Source organism: Manacus candei, unplaced genomic scaffold (assembly GCF_025592945.1).
Source record: "Manacus candei isolate 608988 ecotype Guabito, Panama unplaced genomic scaffold, ASM2559294v1 h1tg000018l, whole genome shotgun sequence".
Lineage (NCBI taxonomy): Eukaryota > Metazoa > Chordata > Aves > Passeriformes > Pipridae > Manacus > Manacus candei.
Window position 1 is genome coordinate 16914122 of NW_026138066.1, and position 18601 is coordinate 16932722.

The 18601-nt window shown below is 43.4% G+C and overlaps 1 protein-coding gene across 1 annotated transcript in view; it reads right to left on the reverse strand.

Moving 5' to 3' along the window:
- NINJ2 (ninjurin 2) overlaps positions 1-11750 on the reverse strand; it is a 47461-nt gene extending 35711 nt beyond the window's left edge. Inside the window, exon 1 of the mRNA XM_051785013.1 lies at positions 11636-11750. Within this exon, the coding sequence (XP_051640973.1) occupies positions 11636-11662 (27 nt within the window). The 5' untranslated portion in view covers positions 11663-11750. The remainder of the gene's footprint in view (positions 1-11635) is intronic.
- Positions 11751-18601: the final 6851 nt, after the last annotated feature.

An 18601-nucleotide genomic window follows, 5' to 3' on the forward strand; every position in this document is an offset into this window, starting at 1 on the left:
CTGCTCACATGTATCAACATGTTAGGGTTGATTGTGTATGTAATATGTGTGCCTTGGGCAAAGGGGAGACTGAATGCTGCTTTGTAACAAATACAATATTCTCACAATTTTGGGTCCACAAAATATTATCTGCAGCCCAACCAGGAGGAGTCACAGAGTCCTGCCTGCCCTTCACAGTGCACCAGAAGGAGAAGAGGGCCTTTAAAGGACATAGATATTTCCATATGAAGATTTTGATCAGTAAATCACAGCCTTCTCTTAGCCTGTGTATTTTGCTGGTCCTGACACAAACTTCCCACAAGAATTGCTCTCATTTCTGCTGAATCAGCTTTGCAATTACACCCACTGAGCAGATGATAATAAGCGAAGAAGTACTTTGTCAGTGTGCAGGGTACAAATGTATCATCTGTATGGAATTGACTGATAGAGCTGGAGGAGTTACTTGTCTAAATACTGTCCCTCAATTCTCATAAAGGTCAAGAATATGAGTAGAGACAGTGTCTTCTGATGTAAGGATGGCCACTGGGAACAGTATCCTCCAGCCATATTTGCATCAGTATATACCCACCATGTACTTCATAAACAGATTTATCAATCCATGGACACACATGTTTGATGTGCAGGGGTTGTGGTAAAGCTCAGTGCTACTCACTCTTGCATAACTCCTTTGAGGTTCAGTTGGCTGAACTTTACTTTTTGTAAGTCATTTAATAATATGTAAAACAAAAAAAAATGGGAGGAATACAAAAATGATGTTAGGCACACCAATAACAGACTGACTGGGCTCCTAGTTGAGAAACAAGTTCTCATCAGATAGGAAAAAACAGGGAGGGGAACAGAGGAAGAAAAAAATTGCTTTTGGAGCAGAATAAAGAGGAATATATTGTTATCATCTGCAGCCACAGAGCGACTCATCTTTTTATTTTTTAGCTATCCTTTGCTGTTGGTGACTACAGGGACACCTTTCCCTGCAGCTGGCCAAGAATGTGAGCCAGTTGCTCCCACAGGAGATATAATGTCCCTGTTTGTATGTGGTGTGAGTGAGGCAAGAGGAAGCACTTTAGCACGACCCTGCTCCACCCTGGCTGTAAACACCTGAGTTCACCCCCACGCTGGCCCGCATCCGAATCCTGGGCCTGTTCCCCCTCCCGGGGACCCGTAAGAGAACTGCCACTTTGCCGTGGCCCAAAAAAGTGACCCCCATAAGACTGACCCGGTTCAGTAACTCAGGGTGATGGCTGGAGGCTTGTGGCTGAAGGTAGTGCGGAGGGGGTTGGAAATGAATCAGAGGGCTACTCAACTCAACATCACTAACCAAAAGCTAATTAAATTGGTAGCCACCAACACCTGTTGCCATCTGCTCTTGAGTTGCCTGTCTGAGCTTGGTCCCAAGTTCAAATCTATGCTCAAAGATACAGATCTACAGCATGCCTGCAACGCTGTCCACATCAGAGATGGCTTTAGTTATCTCCTTTTTTCCATGGTCTCAGCAGAACAGCTGAGCATTAGATCAGCTCAGAGACGAAAAACACCTCTTGCTATACTTAGCTCGGACTGGGTGAAGTCAGGAGCTCCGTCTTCTCTGGGTTCTGGGGACAGAGACCTCCAGGACTCCCAATTCTCCATATCTGTTCTCCCCATTTGGCTTACTAGCATAGTCTGTGATTCTGTGGAACACAACCTGCCAGAGTTCTCTTCTGGTACTGTGCTCCTCTTTTTTTTTTTTCTCTCCTTCATGATTTGCTCCCTATACTCAGATAAATGGGTTTCGGTGTACTTCTTTGTTGTGATTTTTTCTTCTTCCTTTTTTTTTTTTTTCCTATTTCTGGAATGCTGAAGACATTGCTTCTTCTGAATGTACATTAACTTTTTTTTATTTCAATAGGCCCGTAACTCTTGCCTGCAAGATCTGTGTAGCTGCACCTGTTGTATGAGTAGTTTTCTCCCTCAAAGTCCATTGCACCCTGGCTCCTCATGTGAGAAGGAGGTAAGAGGGGCTTTTATTGTACTGGTGGACTTTGCCCATCCCTCTCTGGATGTGAATAGGCCAGCATTATTTCACAAGTGCTAAATCCACTCACAATGGTTTTAAATGGTTGAGCTGCTGAGCCAGCTGAACAGCAAACACCAGAGGGGAAACCACATTTCGTGAGCGCTTCAGATTCCTTCAGACTGTATGTGGAGCCATTAAGAGCAAAGTAAAAGCCCTTTGACACAACTCCCTTCGGCAACCTTTTCACAACCACATGCCAAAAATGGGGGCTGGCTAAGGAATTGGTCCAGAGTCAGCTCCCAGGAATCTAGTACATGAAGATGAAGATGGAGTTCAAATCTGTTTCTGTTCAAAGAAAACAGCAGCATATTATATTTTCTTATAGCATATTATTCCTTTGCTGGATGTCTCTCTGATCAGTGTGGATTGTCAGTCAAGGTATCACCATAGGCAAAAGATGAAAAAAAACACTGGGTGCTTATGTTATGCAGGAATAGTTTTTATTGCATTTGTATTTGATAGTTGTTCTCCTTATTTTTTGCAACTAAGTTAAGAAGAACTCAGATTGTATATCTCATGGTCTTCTGATAATCACAGGATAACTAGATCTTCAGCTAACATAACTAGCCAAGAAATATTCAAGAATCCAAGCAATTATCCCATTGCAATAAGATGGGTGAAGGCCTGTCTAAAGGAGCTGCTATTTCTGTCTCTGTCCAGACATATTCCCTAAACAAGTTCTTTCACAATGATCCGGGTTAGCTTAGACACTCAATAATGGAGGTTTCCTAGCCCAGACAGTCTTGATGGAGTGATTACTTCGAGCAGTTGCATTGAGGCAGTAATAATAATTGATGGTGGTCATGAGGACAAACCTCCTTGTTTCAGCTTCAGTCAGCAAAAAATGTGTGGCCACAGCCTGAAATCACACAGGGGCATGCAGGAACATTTCATCTTGATTCAGCCAGAAGGAGGTGCAAAGTTCAAGTTGAAGAGTTGCATCAAGAGCCTCTATGGTCATTCTGAGTCAGAATTTGTGTGTAACGTGGTTTAGCTTGTTTCACTTTGGTTTTGGGGTTTGTGTCCTACACCAAGGTGGTTGAGGATGACTCTGGCTCCACCAAGACAGAGGTGCAAACACAACTGTGTGCCTAAACTCTTTAAAGTGTGTCAAAATTTGTTCCCAAATTGATGCTGAAGTTAACATTCAGCAGGGAAAGAATTGTATGTGGTCTCTTACTGACAGCTTCAGTTAATGCTCTTCTTTACATTTTGTGAAGTAACAGAGTGGTCTCTGATGACTAAATCAATCTTTAATGGTTTCTTCAAAATATAATGGATTAAGAATCAATCCACCCATCCAGAGATGCTCAGTCCTTCCTTCCTACTTCTGTCACACACCTGTGTGTTCTTGGGTCATTTAGCTGTCTCTGCCTTGATTTAATATCTGTAAAATAGGCAGGAAAACACCTCTTGCTCCACGTAGAGATTGTGAAATTAAATTCACTGATATTTATAACATGCTTGGAGAACTAGGGGCAGCAGAACTTGGTTCTCACACAAGTTCTGGTAGAGTATTGCTGTGTTGTTATTTTCTGCAGAAACATTCCTTTAGTAAAACATAGGTTGCAGAATAATGCTTGGCTGCCCTTTGGCTCTTCTTAGATTGGTAGGAGCAGTTATTTTTCTCACAGAATGAAGGTCTGTGGTGAATTTGGGCCTTTTTTTAAATCTCACAAAATATTTTTTGGAGATACATGACTGCAAGAGAAAACTCCAGCAAATAAGAATAAATACTGGGGGGGAATAAAGAAAAAAAAAAAGAAAGCCTGAACAATCCACAAACCAGTACATCATCTCATTCTCTTGTTCTCATTTCTCTAAATCTGCCAGCAGGATTCCCCAAGAATTTCCAGCACTCACTGAACCTTGACCCAAGCAGCTTCACGAGAAATTTCTTCCCCAAGGGTTATTTTGGCTAGAAAGTTCTAAGATCCTGAGTATAATGGTTTTCACAGCTGTAATTACAGAGTCACATATCTGATTCATGTAATTTGACAAGGAATTACAGCTTGCCTAGTTCAAAGGAGTGTGTCAAGGTGTATGGTAACTGGTGATGTGAATCTTGCAGCATCTGCACATGGGCTCTTCCCTCATTCTGGTGTCCAAATGTCTCTTGTGTGTTTACAAACCCGAGGCAGTCTAGATTACAGTAGTAGAGCTCATTTCTTGTATTGTCTTTTTTCAGAGGCAGTTTTATAAACATTTGACTCACAAGCCAAGGATGGGGAAACAGCAGTGAAAATGCCCATTCGCCCTTTTGTACTTGGAGAAGCTCACACTTCTGTGTGTGGTTACTGTATGCCTGCAGCACTGCCTATTTTTGGTTCTCAGAAGAGAAACATAACAAACTATTACATATTTTACAGGAAGAGCTGAGAAATGGTGACTTGGACTGAAGGCTTCCATTTTTAGTGGAAGCCAAATGAGTGGAGATGCTGTACCTGTGTGTCAGCTGAGGGCAGGGAGAAGCAGGTGCACGGTTCAGCTCTCAACCACAGGCTGGAATGAAGCTGAGGGGGGGGGACTACTTGTCAAAAGATGCAAAAATCGATTTAAGTGTGGTTTAACAGGTATTTCATGTTGCAGAGGACTCCTATTCACAAAGATGTGTCAGTGGGAGGTTTTACTGTTAGCCAACCAGAAGAACAGTGCGTTGCCACGACCTAACCAGGTTTATGATTACTCATTAAAATCCACTCCTTGTGCTCTCAAATCTGCAAGGTGCAAGTGTGGGTGAGATGTATCTGTATCTCAACGTGTGAAACGTGTGCATGGCAAGAGATGGTGCCTCTGAAGGTTGTGGCTGAGGAGGAGGTGGTGGAACAAGGGAAGTCCTGCTGGTGGCTGATGAGCAGGCCAGGCCAAGCTGGTGGTGCAGCACAGGGACAGCAGGAGGGTTATCCCAGGGTGGTTTGGTGTGGCTACTGGCTGACTTTGGCCTCTAAACAGGGTGTAGCCATGCTGACTTGCTGTCACTCTCAGTGGGGCATGAGCAACCCCTCAAGCCCTTGTGCTGCACAGGCACCATCCTGTCACCTCGGTCCTGTGCCACTTCACCCCCTTCCTACCCACTTAGGGAGACTCTGAGCCTCCTGGGCCTTGCTCCCAGCTGTGACCTGAGCTCTGGCTGTGCTGTGGTTATCAGACATGTCCAGTGTACAGCGTAGGACCGGGCTCCTTCCCTCAGAAAGACATTGATACTTGTCTTTTACTGTCCCTCAATGAGGTGGAGTGTGAGGGACCAGCTCAACCGCTGATGTAAGGATGCTGATTGCCATGGACTAACTCCAAGAGTATATTTAACTCCACATGTGCCTCGCTTTACCCAGATACCTTGAAACCTGGGGTTCAGTTCCTCGAAATGAAAAATACTATCCCCATGTTTGGAAAGGGTATGAGTGAACATTCACCCTAAGTGGGAAAGGAACATTTAGGGGAGAGGAGAAATGCCACATCTGACTATATAACAAAGGACTGATTAGCACTGGCTGTAAGAAACAGTCTGCTTCTTCTCAGCATGCTGTGGTCACACTTGTCTGTCTTCTACTGTGAGTGCTGCTGGTTTCTGGGAGCAACACAGGTAATGCTACACAGACTTACAAGTCCCTGCAGCTGGGGGAGAAAAGCATAGGATCACTCTTGCTCCTAGGTGTGAGAACCTATTTCACACCTGTCTTTTGACCACCTAGGGCACAGCGAATCTCTCTGCCCAAGCCTCTAGGTAACCCTGTAAAGGCTTTACTCTGAAGTAGCAGCCTGAAATCTTGCAGTGGGAGCAATCATTGTTACTGTTAGGGCCTTCTCTGCTTCTGCTGGTTACACGCAGATTTAGGATTACTGCTCTGAAGTGAGGGGTGGCTGCCACTGAAAGGAGAGATTCTGTTGCCTCTACATGCTCTCATGGCCATGAAGTCCTAGTCATTGACATGGTCTGATCTTCCCAGGAACCACTGCAGGACAGCAAACCAGAACATTAACTCTGTCAAAAAGTGATTAGTTCTCTTTGACCTTAGGTCTCTGAACCAGCTTTACCAGGGCCAAATGAATAGCACAGGTGGTGGAGTGTACCCCTGGGAGTGGGGAGTGGAATCCTGTTGGAAGGGCTGTAGTAACTGAGTTAGCTGAGTTAAAAACAAACTTAAAAAAGTGAGATAAGCTCCTCAGACTCTTGATGACTGAGTTGTATTACATATCATACAGGGATGCCACAGGAATGGATTTTTCTGAAGCATTTTAGACTTTTTTCTTGAAAGGCTCTTTCTCTCTCTTGGTGCAGACTATGCAAGCCCAAACTACAGAACCCAGATAACTCTACTGAAGCCCACTGGGGCAGGGACATTGCTTTGCTGGTCGTATGAGACTGCCACCATTCTAGGAAACTACTGAAGGACAGTAGAGGTCCTAGAGCACTAGAAAGTATGAGCTAGCTGTTGCTGCAGAAACAGGCAAATACATGCCCAAATCAGGAACTTGTACAGTGCATCATAGCCCTGAGGCACAAGTTAAAGCCACAAAAAAACCCCCGAAAAACTGAAAGTCTAACCCAGTTGTGAACACACTCGCCGTATCCCCTCATCAGGTCTACACTGAAAGTGGGATGTGGGAGACGGAATTTACAGTGGTAAGGGGAACTTTCCAACTGTTTTATGGGCATTTTGGAAAAGTCCACACTGTTATGCCTGAAGCTAATGCTATTTATCTGCCTGTCTAAAATCTGCCTAAGATCAGGTCAAAAACTGAGCACTGGAAGTAAACTATGCAATTATTTAAAATCTTTTTTCCTTGCAAGTTGCTTGCAAACCTGTCTTTATTTCCACAGATGTATTTTCCATTCAAGGTATTCACCAAGCAGCTTCTGCCAAAAAATTTCAGTGTAGGGTCCATTTTCCAGAATGATTATTTTAGCTGTTTACTCTTTTTACTTTTGAAGTATGAATGATTCCCTAAATGGCTAGGTATTACTTCTGCTTCTTATCCCAGAGGATTGTAAATTTTTTTTTTATCCAAAGAGTAAGAAACTATAAAAAGAAAGACACAACATACAATATATAGCCTCTTTTGCAATACGAAGAGGGATGACATTTCATCCGACGCACATCCCTTACGGCCGCTTATACAGAACATAACACCCATTCATGAACAAGAAAACATAAAAATATAAACCTGATAAAACTGTAGAACCACTTAGTATCAGCCTCAATCTTCGCTCTGTTCTGCAATATTCATCTGGGGCTCTGACAGACTTAGCTGTGGCAATATGTGTGAGTGTTCCTGAGTTCAGCTGTCCACAGACTTTCCCCTGGTTACTGCTGCTGTGGTGGGAGTGGTGGAGCGGATGTTGTCTCAGTCGCTCCCATTCAAAGTCTGGCACGTTGGCTTAAATCACCAATGAAACAGGGTTGTGTTAAGATGCCAGATCGTGAACTGCAGCAGCTGAGGTACACAGCTAAACAGATTTAACAGGTCTTTTGCTGCTGAAAAGAACCGTCCTCTATGGCTCCCTCCTTCTCTCTCCCCCACTGCAAATCTCTATGGATGGGCTGGAGGCAAGAGTCAGGGGGAACAGTAGCACAAAGAAGTGCAGATAAATCAGCCAGGGTGTTTCTATCAATGCCATACTTCTAATTTATAAACCTTTGTTTCCCAAAGTAAAAGAAAAGTGGTGATGGGATCTTGTTGGGTTGTTTTATTTGTTTCTATCCCAAAAGTATTTTTCTGATCCCAGCTATCTCAGGATGTACTCTGTAGTAACTCATCTGCTGGTCTCTGTCTGGCTTTTCATCAGTGGCAGGTGTTTAATAGAGGAAGGTGAAAGTTTCACTTAGAAGCCACAGATAGAGATGTCTGGTGAGAAAAATGCATCATTCAAATTAATTAATATCAAAGTTTCATCTTTTAATAGGTAAATTACTATTTTTAATTAAAATAGTTTCATTCCAGTTTACATATTTTCTTAGCACTTGACTGGCTGGCACAGATCTGGTGAGGCTACTCTACAGCCCTGTGGCTTTTTTCCATTTCAGCACAATTTCCTTTTAGCATCTCTCTGTGCACACTTTGAGGTTTTACTGGTCTTCCTAGAAGTCAGAATGGGAAAAAAGACCTCTTTGAAACACACAGAACAAGAGAATTTTTGTAAGGGAGAAAGTGGATTAGTGGGAGATACCTCTTGCTGCTAAGAAGCAGTCCTGGGTCTCATTTATGGAGAGCTGGTGTATAACCTCTCTAATGCAAATACCACTTGTAGTCTGGTCAGCAATTGTGCCATTGCCTTTAGGGAACTGAAAAGCATATTTATTTTTATCCTGCTATTGGCTTATGGGATTTGAAGGTACCTTTTTTAGCTTGCATAACTGTAAATATTGTTACTGGACCTCCTGACCTCTTCTCGATGCTTGCTCCAATATTTGACCTTCTAACCTGCTCCAGGAGATGGCAAATTCCACAGGCTGATGTCACACTGGATAAGGGAGTGTCTCCTGTTACAGAGGCTTTCAATTTTGCTGAGTGAGCTCCTGTTCTCATGCTTCAGAATAAGCAAAAATTGTTGGGGACTGATCAGTCCTCTTAAGAGCCCTCTTAAATCTTGATTGCCTTTTCTAGCTCTCTCCTGCATGAGGCCAGGGGTTTACATTGTTTTAATTCTATAGTTACCTGTCTAGCTGGGCCACGTAAATGTTGTATGAGAAATGCTTGTAGGTGCTCTGCAGCTACTTCAGGCACAGGACCCTTTCCCTATAAACAAAAATTCCTACTTCTGTATTGGGTCATAGTTAACTTTCATGACTGTTTCTGCTACTCCATCCAGGAGCTCTTTGAGGAGGAGTGAGTCATACATTACCACCCCACAGCATGCAGTGCACATTCCCACAAGCTCTTCATAAGCCCACAGCTGGAAACTTCCGAGAAGACACCTGCTCTGCATTCACTGCTCAGAGCAGGGACTCAAAAGAGGCTTTTAAACATACTTTCAACTGAAAAACTTTTTTTTTTCTCTACCGCTGATCACTCCTCCCCTCACCTCTCACTGGTCAAGTCACGTCATTGCCAGGACCCTCTGCTTGTCTCAGCTCTGTGTCGTGAATCCTGATTCAGACCCTGCCAACTATGCCAGTTTGTCATGAATGGGTGATTTAGACCCCTTAACGAGTCACCATCAGAGATACTTGTGAAAGTGGTTTTAATATGATGTTGTAAAAGTGTGACTTAGCAAAGTTCGACGGCGAGGTTCACTCTGCTACTGTGCAGCACAATCATCTGAACAACGATTCAAAACCACCAAGGCACAAGTCAGAGTTACCAAGAAAAAAAATCAAGGTTACCAAAGCACAAATCACACCTACCATACTACAAGATTATGTGCAATATCAATCACTTACCAAAGATATGCTGCTGGTAAAAGGGTTCTCTGCTTTGAGGAGCAAACTTGAGAGTGTGAGGGGAGGTCAGTGCCATGCAGTCAGGCTGCTTAGCCAGCAGCTCAAAGAAGGCTCACTCAGGCTGTCTTATTTATGGAATAAAGTGGCTGGCTTGTAGTCAAATTACGTGTGATAGTAAAGGTATGCATGAGACTCCTTGTACCCACAACTTTCTTTGTTCCTTGATAAATGAGTCTTGGAAAAGCCACCTGCTATTCATGTGTTAATCGCATGATTGGTGTTCCAAGACCATATGCATCGATGCTCACTGGGTCAACTCTGCTTCTTTGTGGGTTTTCAGAAAGCAGATTGAAACCAGATGAGTCCTTCATCCATTTACAGCTTATTCCTTCACATCCTTCAGAGCCTGAACCAAACTGCTGCTAGTTTGGTTAAGGGGTTGCATCCATCATATGTGACACAGTATGTAAGACTCTTTCCCTCCCCTGCTAGCACTGTGTATTGTAAGCATGTGAGGATCTGTGTGCATTCACCTACATTTTGTGCTGCCTGGTCACTTCCCTGTAAGGTGTCACAAAGGAAATCTTTGTAGAGTGGTTATTCTTGTGGCAACCTGAGTAGAGGTGGATGGAAGTACTTCACACTTCCTGTTCTAGAAACAGACAGGTATGCTCCTTTCAGTTTTGCAACCCAAGGAACCTTTGACTTTCTGGACTTACTTATTTGCATATTGTAAAGACTGAAGATGCTGAGGATCACTTTTGGCTCTTTGCTTAACCTCAAGATAGGTTGAAAGATAAAAACCTAAACCCTGGATTTTTCAGAAGTTTATGAGAACTTTAATCAGTGAAGCTGATTTTTTCATCTATGGAACCTGGATTTCAAATCCACAATAGACCTGAAACTTTCCACTGGGTGTATGATTTAACACACAAGGAGTTAATTTGACTTTTTCTTTAGAATAATTTTCTTGACCTCTGCCTTTTGGCCCCAGTTCCTGGCTTGCTGATTTCTATATTTTCCCCCTTATTATTTAGTTCTAGGAAAGACTAAACTCTCTCTTTCTCAATCCTAAATAGAGTACATGTTTACCAACTGTCACAGCTACTTGGGCATCTTCCTCACTTCCTCACTCGTGTCTCTCATTGAGCATAGTTTTCCCAGGTCTTCAAAAACTGCTCTGCACCTCACATTCAGTGGAGATACATTCTGCAGCTTTGGAGAGTCTCAGTCCTTCTTTCTAGTTAAGGTTAATCGTCCTGATTATTTCCAAGGACACAAATCTTTCCATTTTAATTGCTTTAACACAGGCCGAAGAAATAAAAATCATCACCCCAGACAGAATTGCCCACTGTCAAGTCTAAGGATGGCTGAGACCATTCCAGACAGAAAAATTGGCTGCAAAATTTGGACCCTGATGCCAGCCTATTCAGGGCTGGAAGCTGTGCCCTAGGCAATGCTTTGTATTCTTCCCTTCTCCACAGTTGTCTGAAGTGCAGATCTGGACTTGAACTTCTGAGGTTTGATGGGTGTTTGTGATCTGGGCTTTTGATTCCATTTCATCTCTAACAGTTTCTTTTTTCCAAACCCTTGGGTAGTTGCCCTTTATGAGAACACATGCTGAGCACAAGAAACACCCTTCTTAAAAAACACAAACACTCAGAATAGGAAGACAGAGAACTGAAACAGCTTCACCAAGAAGTTGTGTTTCTCTATAAACCCTACTTAGGAAATCCTGGCCTCTGCACTCCCTCAGTATTTGCTGTATTTATTTCTTTTCCTCCTCTCCAGATTGAGAGTACTTTCTGCCAAACAGAGAAAGGCTTTGTGAGATGCGGAGCAGATCAGATTTTTGCAGCTTGTAGAGTATGTGCTGCCTCCTCCTGAGAGCTGAAGGCTAATTTCTTTCCCTGCTGCCCCTCCTTCCCCAAAAAACATCTCTTTTTAGTAATATCCCCCTTCTTACCCTCATTTCTTTTTGAAAAAGACTTGTAACTGCTCTTGGCAGAACACAACAGAGATCCTGCCACTAGTTTTTCTTCAAAGGGGAACAGCGGAAAAAAGCAGAACTGAGTTTTCAAGGGAAATTGGCTGTCAAAGCTGAGGAGCAAATGACAGGAGCGGTGGATATTTCCCCCAGACTGGGGATCTTCCCTCCCACTTCTCCCTCCCATGGGGTGTTTCCCCAAGATGGACTCACTTGAATGTTCTCCCCTTCCGAGGCCATCCTTTTGCCCCCAGGTCTCTCCCTCTGCAGACGGAGCAGGGAGCGGAGCACTCCGTGCTCCCGGAGACTCTCTCCCCACTGGACCAGGACGCGCAGCTGCTGGAACAGACCTGCTATTCATCTGCCGGCAGCCGCCCGCCTTGGCATCGGCTGGGGGGCGAGAGCGGGGGTGGCACGCCGATTCTTCATTGTCCGGGCGGCCGCGGAACAAGCGCCCCTCTTAGACTTTCCATGACACTTGTGTTCATTACACGTCTGTGCTACCTCGGTGAGCCCAGCTGAGCCCCATGAGCTCACTTGGGCAGGGATGTGGTGATGCAGCCAGTGTACCAAGAGGTTCCTGGCATGGGCTCTGCGGCCACAGCGGCGATCCCAATCTCTCCGTCTCCTGCCAGCGCACAGCGGAGCGTGCGGATGGAAAACTAAGGGATGAAGAGATGAGGTCCACAGAGTTGTGCCTGCTTTTTGCTGCTGCCGCAGCAAAGACACCGTTACATCTCAGAGAAAGTTTGCACTTCGCTCTTTTTACAGTCCCTTTTCCTCGTTTTTCTCCCCAGCCAAAATGCCCTTCCTTTCCCCTCCCCAACACTTTTTTTTTTAGTTGAATTTGATATGTCTGGTCTCAGCTGAAATTGAATCTTGCTTTTTGCTGAAGTTGAAAACAACTATGAATGACGCTGGAATGGAAACGCGTGCAGCCAGAATCAAGTCACAGTGTATAAAAATATGTTGCTATTATTATTAGGTGGATTCCTCAGGCAGAAAAATCAGAAACAATTCTCTAGATTTTAGAGAAGCTGCTATTCCGTACTACCTGCAGATCAGGTGGTCATGTTTGGCTTTTGAAGGAGAATTTCTGTAGTTACAGTAGCATAGAAAATTTATGGTAAGTAATATATTCTGTTTAAACAGTTCAGCCAAATGCATGTTCTAATACTCCAGCCTGCCTAAAAGTGCTGACAAGTCTGTCAGTAGACAATCCTGTTGCATTGATGCTTCCCAGCAAAACGCCTCATTTTGCAGTGAAAATATCAGTGCTTAGTTCTACGAGTTCATTTCAAAGCACTGATGAATTTAGCCTCTCTGCCTCTCTGCATTCCTCTTAAACAGCTTTTTTTTTTAAACTTATAGATGAAGCAGTGAGATATGTTTAGGGACTGGGCTAGCAGTGTGCAGGAAAACAGGGCTAGGATACAGCTCATTTCATCCTTAGGATTTGGCCTAAGGCTGAATGCCAATCGGGGACCATGAGGCTGATTCTACAAACAAAAGCCACCATCAAGGTTCCTACTTTTGAATGAAAATTAAGATCCCTGTGTCTTGCTATCACTGAAGTGAGTGTTTGAATTCTACAGGGAAGTGGAGGTGAGCGGAAAGAGGCAATTCATTGCTGCTCTTCTGCACCTGTTGGCTTTTACCTTTTTTTTTTTTTTTAAGGAGCATTTAACCCAAAATGCAGCCATCTGCTGCTCTTGTTGACTTGCCCTCCTGATGGGAACCTGTATGTTAACTAAAAACTCTCTGTGAGTATGCTGTTGCACAGATGTTAATGTAGATAATTACCTGTTTCTATTTACATTTTTTTAGTCTATAAAAAGATGTTATGGTTGATCAATTTGTAAATTGTTTATTAATAGATTATTTACACTGGGTGGATGCCCACTGTGTTTGTTGAGGCACTCCTGGGAGTTAAAAGGACTTCATGTTGTGCAAGTCCTTTGTGAACAGGCTTCCAGCAAACAACCCATGAAGGCTGGTCAAAGTTTTTTGAGTTTCTATATGTGACATAAGCATGAAAACAGCTACAAAATATTTTCTAGTGATCAGACAGGAATGAAGTATCTGTGATTTTATTTAGCAGATGAATAAATATCACCAGTGCACAAATTTCAGGCAGGACTGCATGGTACAGAACAATGTTCCTTTTTAAAAACTATTTAAATGCTATGCTAGGAACTTTATTCTTTTTTTAACATACTCTCCAGAGAGGTATTGCAAAGAGTAGTAATCTTTTACTGTGTCCTCAGAATAACTAGAGAAACCAGCCAAAACTTATGGCAACACTTGTGTCCTTGTAGGTATTTCAATCAAACCAGGTTCTCATTGCCCTCTCTCAGGACAACATGAAGGAGTCTTTCTGCAAAGCGTATTAGTAGCTGTACCAGCCTTCCTTGAAGTGTCAGGAGCCAAACACATTAAATTGAGGAAACTTCAAATAATAAAATTTCTCTTGGAAGTGATTTCTCTATGTCATTAATAGCAAAGCTCAGAGCCAAAAAATGGGAGAAGAGAAGGGAGTGGGTTTATTTTAAGCTGGATTATAACAGCTGCCCAAGAAAGGAGTGCCTCAATGAACTTATTTAGATATACTTGTTTCTAAATGTGATTGCAAAGAACTAAATTTTTCAAACTATCTTTCTAGTAACTGTTAATTATGATGCAAGAATGCACCATTGTAAAGGTCCAAAGACTCAGGCATAGAGAATGCAGCCCACCTTCTAGAAGGGATTGTGTCACATGAGTGGTAGCACTCAACAGTTTTAGACTAAAGAGCCCCTGAGCTCTCTTCCAGCCTTTTGTATAACATAAGAAAAGTGGGAGACCTTCAAAACCTGGTTGTTCTAATGGCTGTTGATTGATTAGGGAGAATCTTTCTGCTCATGCTTGCTAGAGATGGATGGGGAAAGAGCAGTGTTTCTTGAAAGGAGGGTGGGGAGCATCTGGGGCATGACAAAAAACAAGTGTGTGATTTTCCTTGCGAGATCAGCCCACGCTGGCTGAGAGTGGAGGGGAGGCTCCATGGATCAGCCACACTCACTTGGGAGGAGCATGCATGGCAAAGTTGCTTATTTCCACCTCTGTCCTCTTCCCTCCCTTATGCCAGCCAAAGTGCTTGTGCAGCCACCCAAGAAACCAGACAGAAGAACTTCTTCCAGCTGGAAAAAAAAAAAATATAAATTTGCAGGCTGTTTTTTTGGCTGGGATCAGATCCCTGACCTGGTTCTGCACGTAACTGCGCAAACACTTCCACTGGCTGGAGGGAGGGCGTCCGGCGGGAAATGGAAAAAGCAGCTGGGAGTGGAGGAGGGTGGGGACAAGCCGGTTCAAGCAGCATTGCTGCTGGATGTGTAAGCACAGTGCTGCAGTGCTGGTGCCACCAGTAGGGCTGGCCTTCAAAAGGGGACATGGGAAGAAGAGCTGAGGTTCCTGGGTTTCAGCTCTATCCAGTAGAGACAGCTGGCAGCAGAAAGCAGGGCATGCTGTGTGGAGACTGATCTAAGAACTGCTCTTCCCCTCCACTCTCAGATTTGTTGCAGAACTTAAGTAAGAATCCAAAATCACAAGAATTTCTGTAGGACGACTTCACTTCTAGCAGGTCAACTTCACTTCTTAACTCTTCCAAGGCCTTGATCTTGTATTACAAAAGTGGTTTGGTTGTGGTTTTAAGACACTCTCTCTGCACCCTGTAATTTTGGGCAAACTCCTCTCTATATCAGGAGACAAGTGCACTACTGATCAATTATGGATGCATTCACCTGACTCCCTGAGAGGATATGAATACAGCTTGACATGTTTATTCTTACAAAATGAAAACCAAGAGCGATACTGATGCCAACTGTAAATCCACTAAACTGGAAAAGTCTAAAGAGATGGAAGTGCAGCATTAGCACTGGAAGTAATTAATAAACTGGCCAAGAGAAAATGCTAGGTTACAAACTAGAGGAAGGTTCTTGGCTGCCTAAGTGCTGATGTGGTGAAGAAGATAGCCAGTGAGAGTAGCAAGGACAAGAAACCCAACCAGACTGGAGATGGAGTTTGCTGAGTTTGCCGAAAAGATTGCCTGATACGGCTGCCTGTGACAGCCAGGGGCTGACCCTGCTAACCATTCTTGTCCCAGGTCCTATTTTCTGTGTTTCACTGGTGGTTGACTTGGAAGAGCAAAACTCAGCAATGCTGTAGTGCATGCTACTGCAAAATGAAGGCAAGGGACTAGGCAGGCAAAGGCCCATTTTTTGTAATTTCTTTAGGAATATTAGTCCTTGCAGTTATTGGTAAGGTTATAGGTCCTGGTTGTCAGGACTAGCTTCTCTTCTTATGGGAGAGAACCACAGAGCATAGCCCAGTGTAGGGAAGAGTAGTAATCTTAAGGAAGGCTCTAGAGACAAAGAACACACACATGCAAGTAGTACTTCTAAAATTCTCCCTCGAGGGTGATAAATGAACATGTACTTATCCAATGAATCATTAGGTTATATGAAAGCAAGGCTAGAAGGGATTTTGAGGAATCACCAATTCCTTCTCCTGCTCCAAGAGCACAGCAGGTCAGTGGTACCTGTCCTGTTAGCACAGAGGTAGATCCAGCCTGCTTTGAAAGTGCTCCAGAGGGGTCAATTCCAAGGCAACCGATCCCAGTAACGCCATCCTAACAGTCACAAATGGTTTTGCTAATATTTAATAAAAAAAAAAAGTCCCTGATGCAATTTTAGGCTGTTATTCTTATCCTCTCCACGTGGGAGAGGAGAGATTATTTCCTTCCTCTTTGCTGCAGTCGTTTACATTTTTGAGGACTGTTATCATGTCTCTGTTCAGTCTTCTCTATATTTAAGAAAACAAAAATTCCTTTGCTGTCTCCTCATAGGTTATATTTCACAGGTCTCTGAGTGCTGTTGTTCCTCTCTGAACTCTTTCCTGTTGAATTATTGGAGAGTTTTGCACTGTTTGCAGTCTGCACAGGTGAAAATGGTCATAGGGGTGCAAGTGAGAGAAATAACAGAGGAATAATCTTCTGTGTATTTGGATTGATAATGGGAGTCTGGAGCACAGACTGTAATTTTTGTGGGATCTGACTGAGTACAAGATTCTGTCTGCCCTTGAGAGAAAAAAATCACTATTTTCCTCCAGAAGGCCAGGACAGATGCTAGAAAAAAAAATTCTTTTAGCACTCCTAAACTTTTTAAAATGTTGTGGTAAGCCACAGTCAGAGTGAGAAGAGAGTAAAGGTGGGTCAGTCTGTAGGGAGTCCAAGGTCATGTAACTGGCTATTGATAATTCCCAGAAATCCTAGCAGCCCAGACTTGCTTTTTCTCACTGCTAGATTTTGTCTTCCTTAGCCAAAAATTTGCACTGGAAATATAAACTAAGAATATTAATTCACACCAGCAGAAGATATCACACAAGAAACAGGGAGCTCAGTCAGACTACAGCCTGACTGGCAGTTCCTTGAGCTCTTTGAGAGCTCGAGTGGACAAATAACTCCCATGTCAGTCCTTATCTTCAACACGGGAAGGTGTGAGAGGTTAGAAAAGGGTTATGTGCATTCCAGCATACACCCCCTCCCTTTAGCAGCTCAGCCACAGCCTACAGAAATTACAGGTTGCTTCATGCTCTCTTTTCGTCTTCTTAGCTCTAGACAGTCTCATACTTGAAACTTTTTCAACACCAGTGGGTCAGAAGGCACACATGTGTGTGCCTACACACACACACACAGAGGCACACCCCCCTTCATTACATGATGGTTGTTAACATTGCATGGTTTTTTAGTGAGCCATACTACATACTTTTTTCCTGAGTCCTCAAGTGATTACCAAAACATCTTTCATGATACTTCTGAATGTAAAACTTGCTGATATCTGAATTTCCTTGTGGATATTTCTACTGACTTCGGTGCTTATGGCCTTGATCCATATCTGAGTTTGGACTAAGCAGCATTTCCCAGCCTTGCTGTGCCTGGCAGCTTTGAGAACCATTTTCCAGGGTAAATCTTGGAAAGCTCATCTAAATAAGACTCCCTCTTATAAGCTCCTTTCTTCTTCTGAAAGTCTCTGAATCTGACCCTTGGGCACTAGGAAAAATAAGGATTTTCATTCTCCTCTTACCCCTTTCTGTATTGATACCTGTCCTGCCATTCCTCTGCTTGAACATAGTATTCCCTGGCTCTGACCCTGGCAGCAGATCTTGCCACAAGCATGTTTTGCACGCTGTGAACAAATGCTGCCCAGTTCCCTATGTGGTATTTCACCTGTATGACATTTTCCCAGAGACCCAGAGTTAGAAGCTCAAACAAAATTGGGGTTTAATCATACAGACTAATTCAGAGTGTTTGGATCACTCCCATGTGCTTCAGCTAGAGTTGGAAGTATTTTTCAGAAAGGGAAAAAATTCTCTACAGTGAACAACTCCCGGATTCCTTCTCTTCTACTCTCCCTCCTTCCAGTGTTCACTGCTGTCTCTCCACCTACAGCTTGAGAGAACTGACCCAATGATAAGCTGAGGGGTAAATCTGAAAATGGTATGTTAATGGCATTCCCTTCTGCCACCTTTGTTTATTCCCAGCTTAATTCCACACACTAAATAGAAAAGAAAGCCTCAGCCTTGCTTACTCTCTCCCTTCCCCCATCTCTGCCCTCCTGACAAAGTTTCCAAATAAACCTTGAAAGCCACTATCAGTTGTAAAATGTCTAATCAATGAAAGACACAGGAGTCAGTAATATGAAACCCTTTGCCTCAAGATCTCTGGTGTTTCTTACTGAACTTCAGTCTTTAAGGTCAGGCATTCTAGCTGCTGTTTGGCTTGATGTTCATTGAATGCAAAGTCAAACAAGGGGCAACCCTGAGCAGGTTATTCCTCTGTTTACAAAGCAAGCATACTGACTTCTGGCAAAGTAACTTTAAAAGGGTATCCTCACCTAAAGGGCCATGGAGAAAAATAGGGAGAGATTTTGTATAGCAGGACCTAGAGCATCATTCTCGGTGGGCTGCTTTGTCCCTGAGTACTGACAAACTGCAGACAACTGAAGCAGCAGCGGCTGCAAGACAGTGAAAGACATAATTTGCAAAGAAGTGTTTTAGAAGAAAAGCATGCAGAGGGTAGCTGAAGTCAGTACCTCCTACAAAGCCCCTTTAAATCCACAAAAAGCCCTCTTGACTACAGTTAGCTTT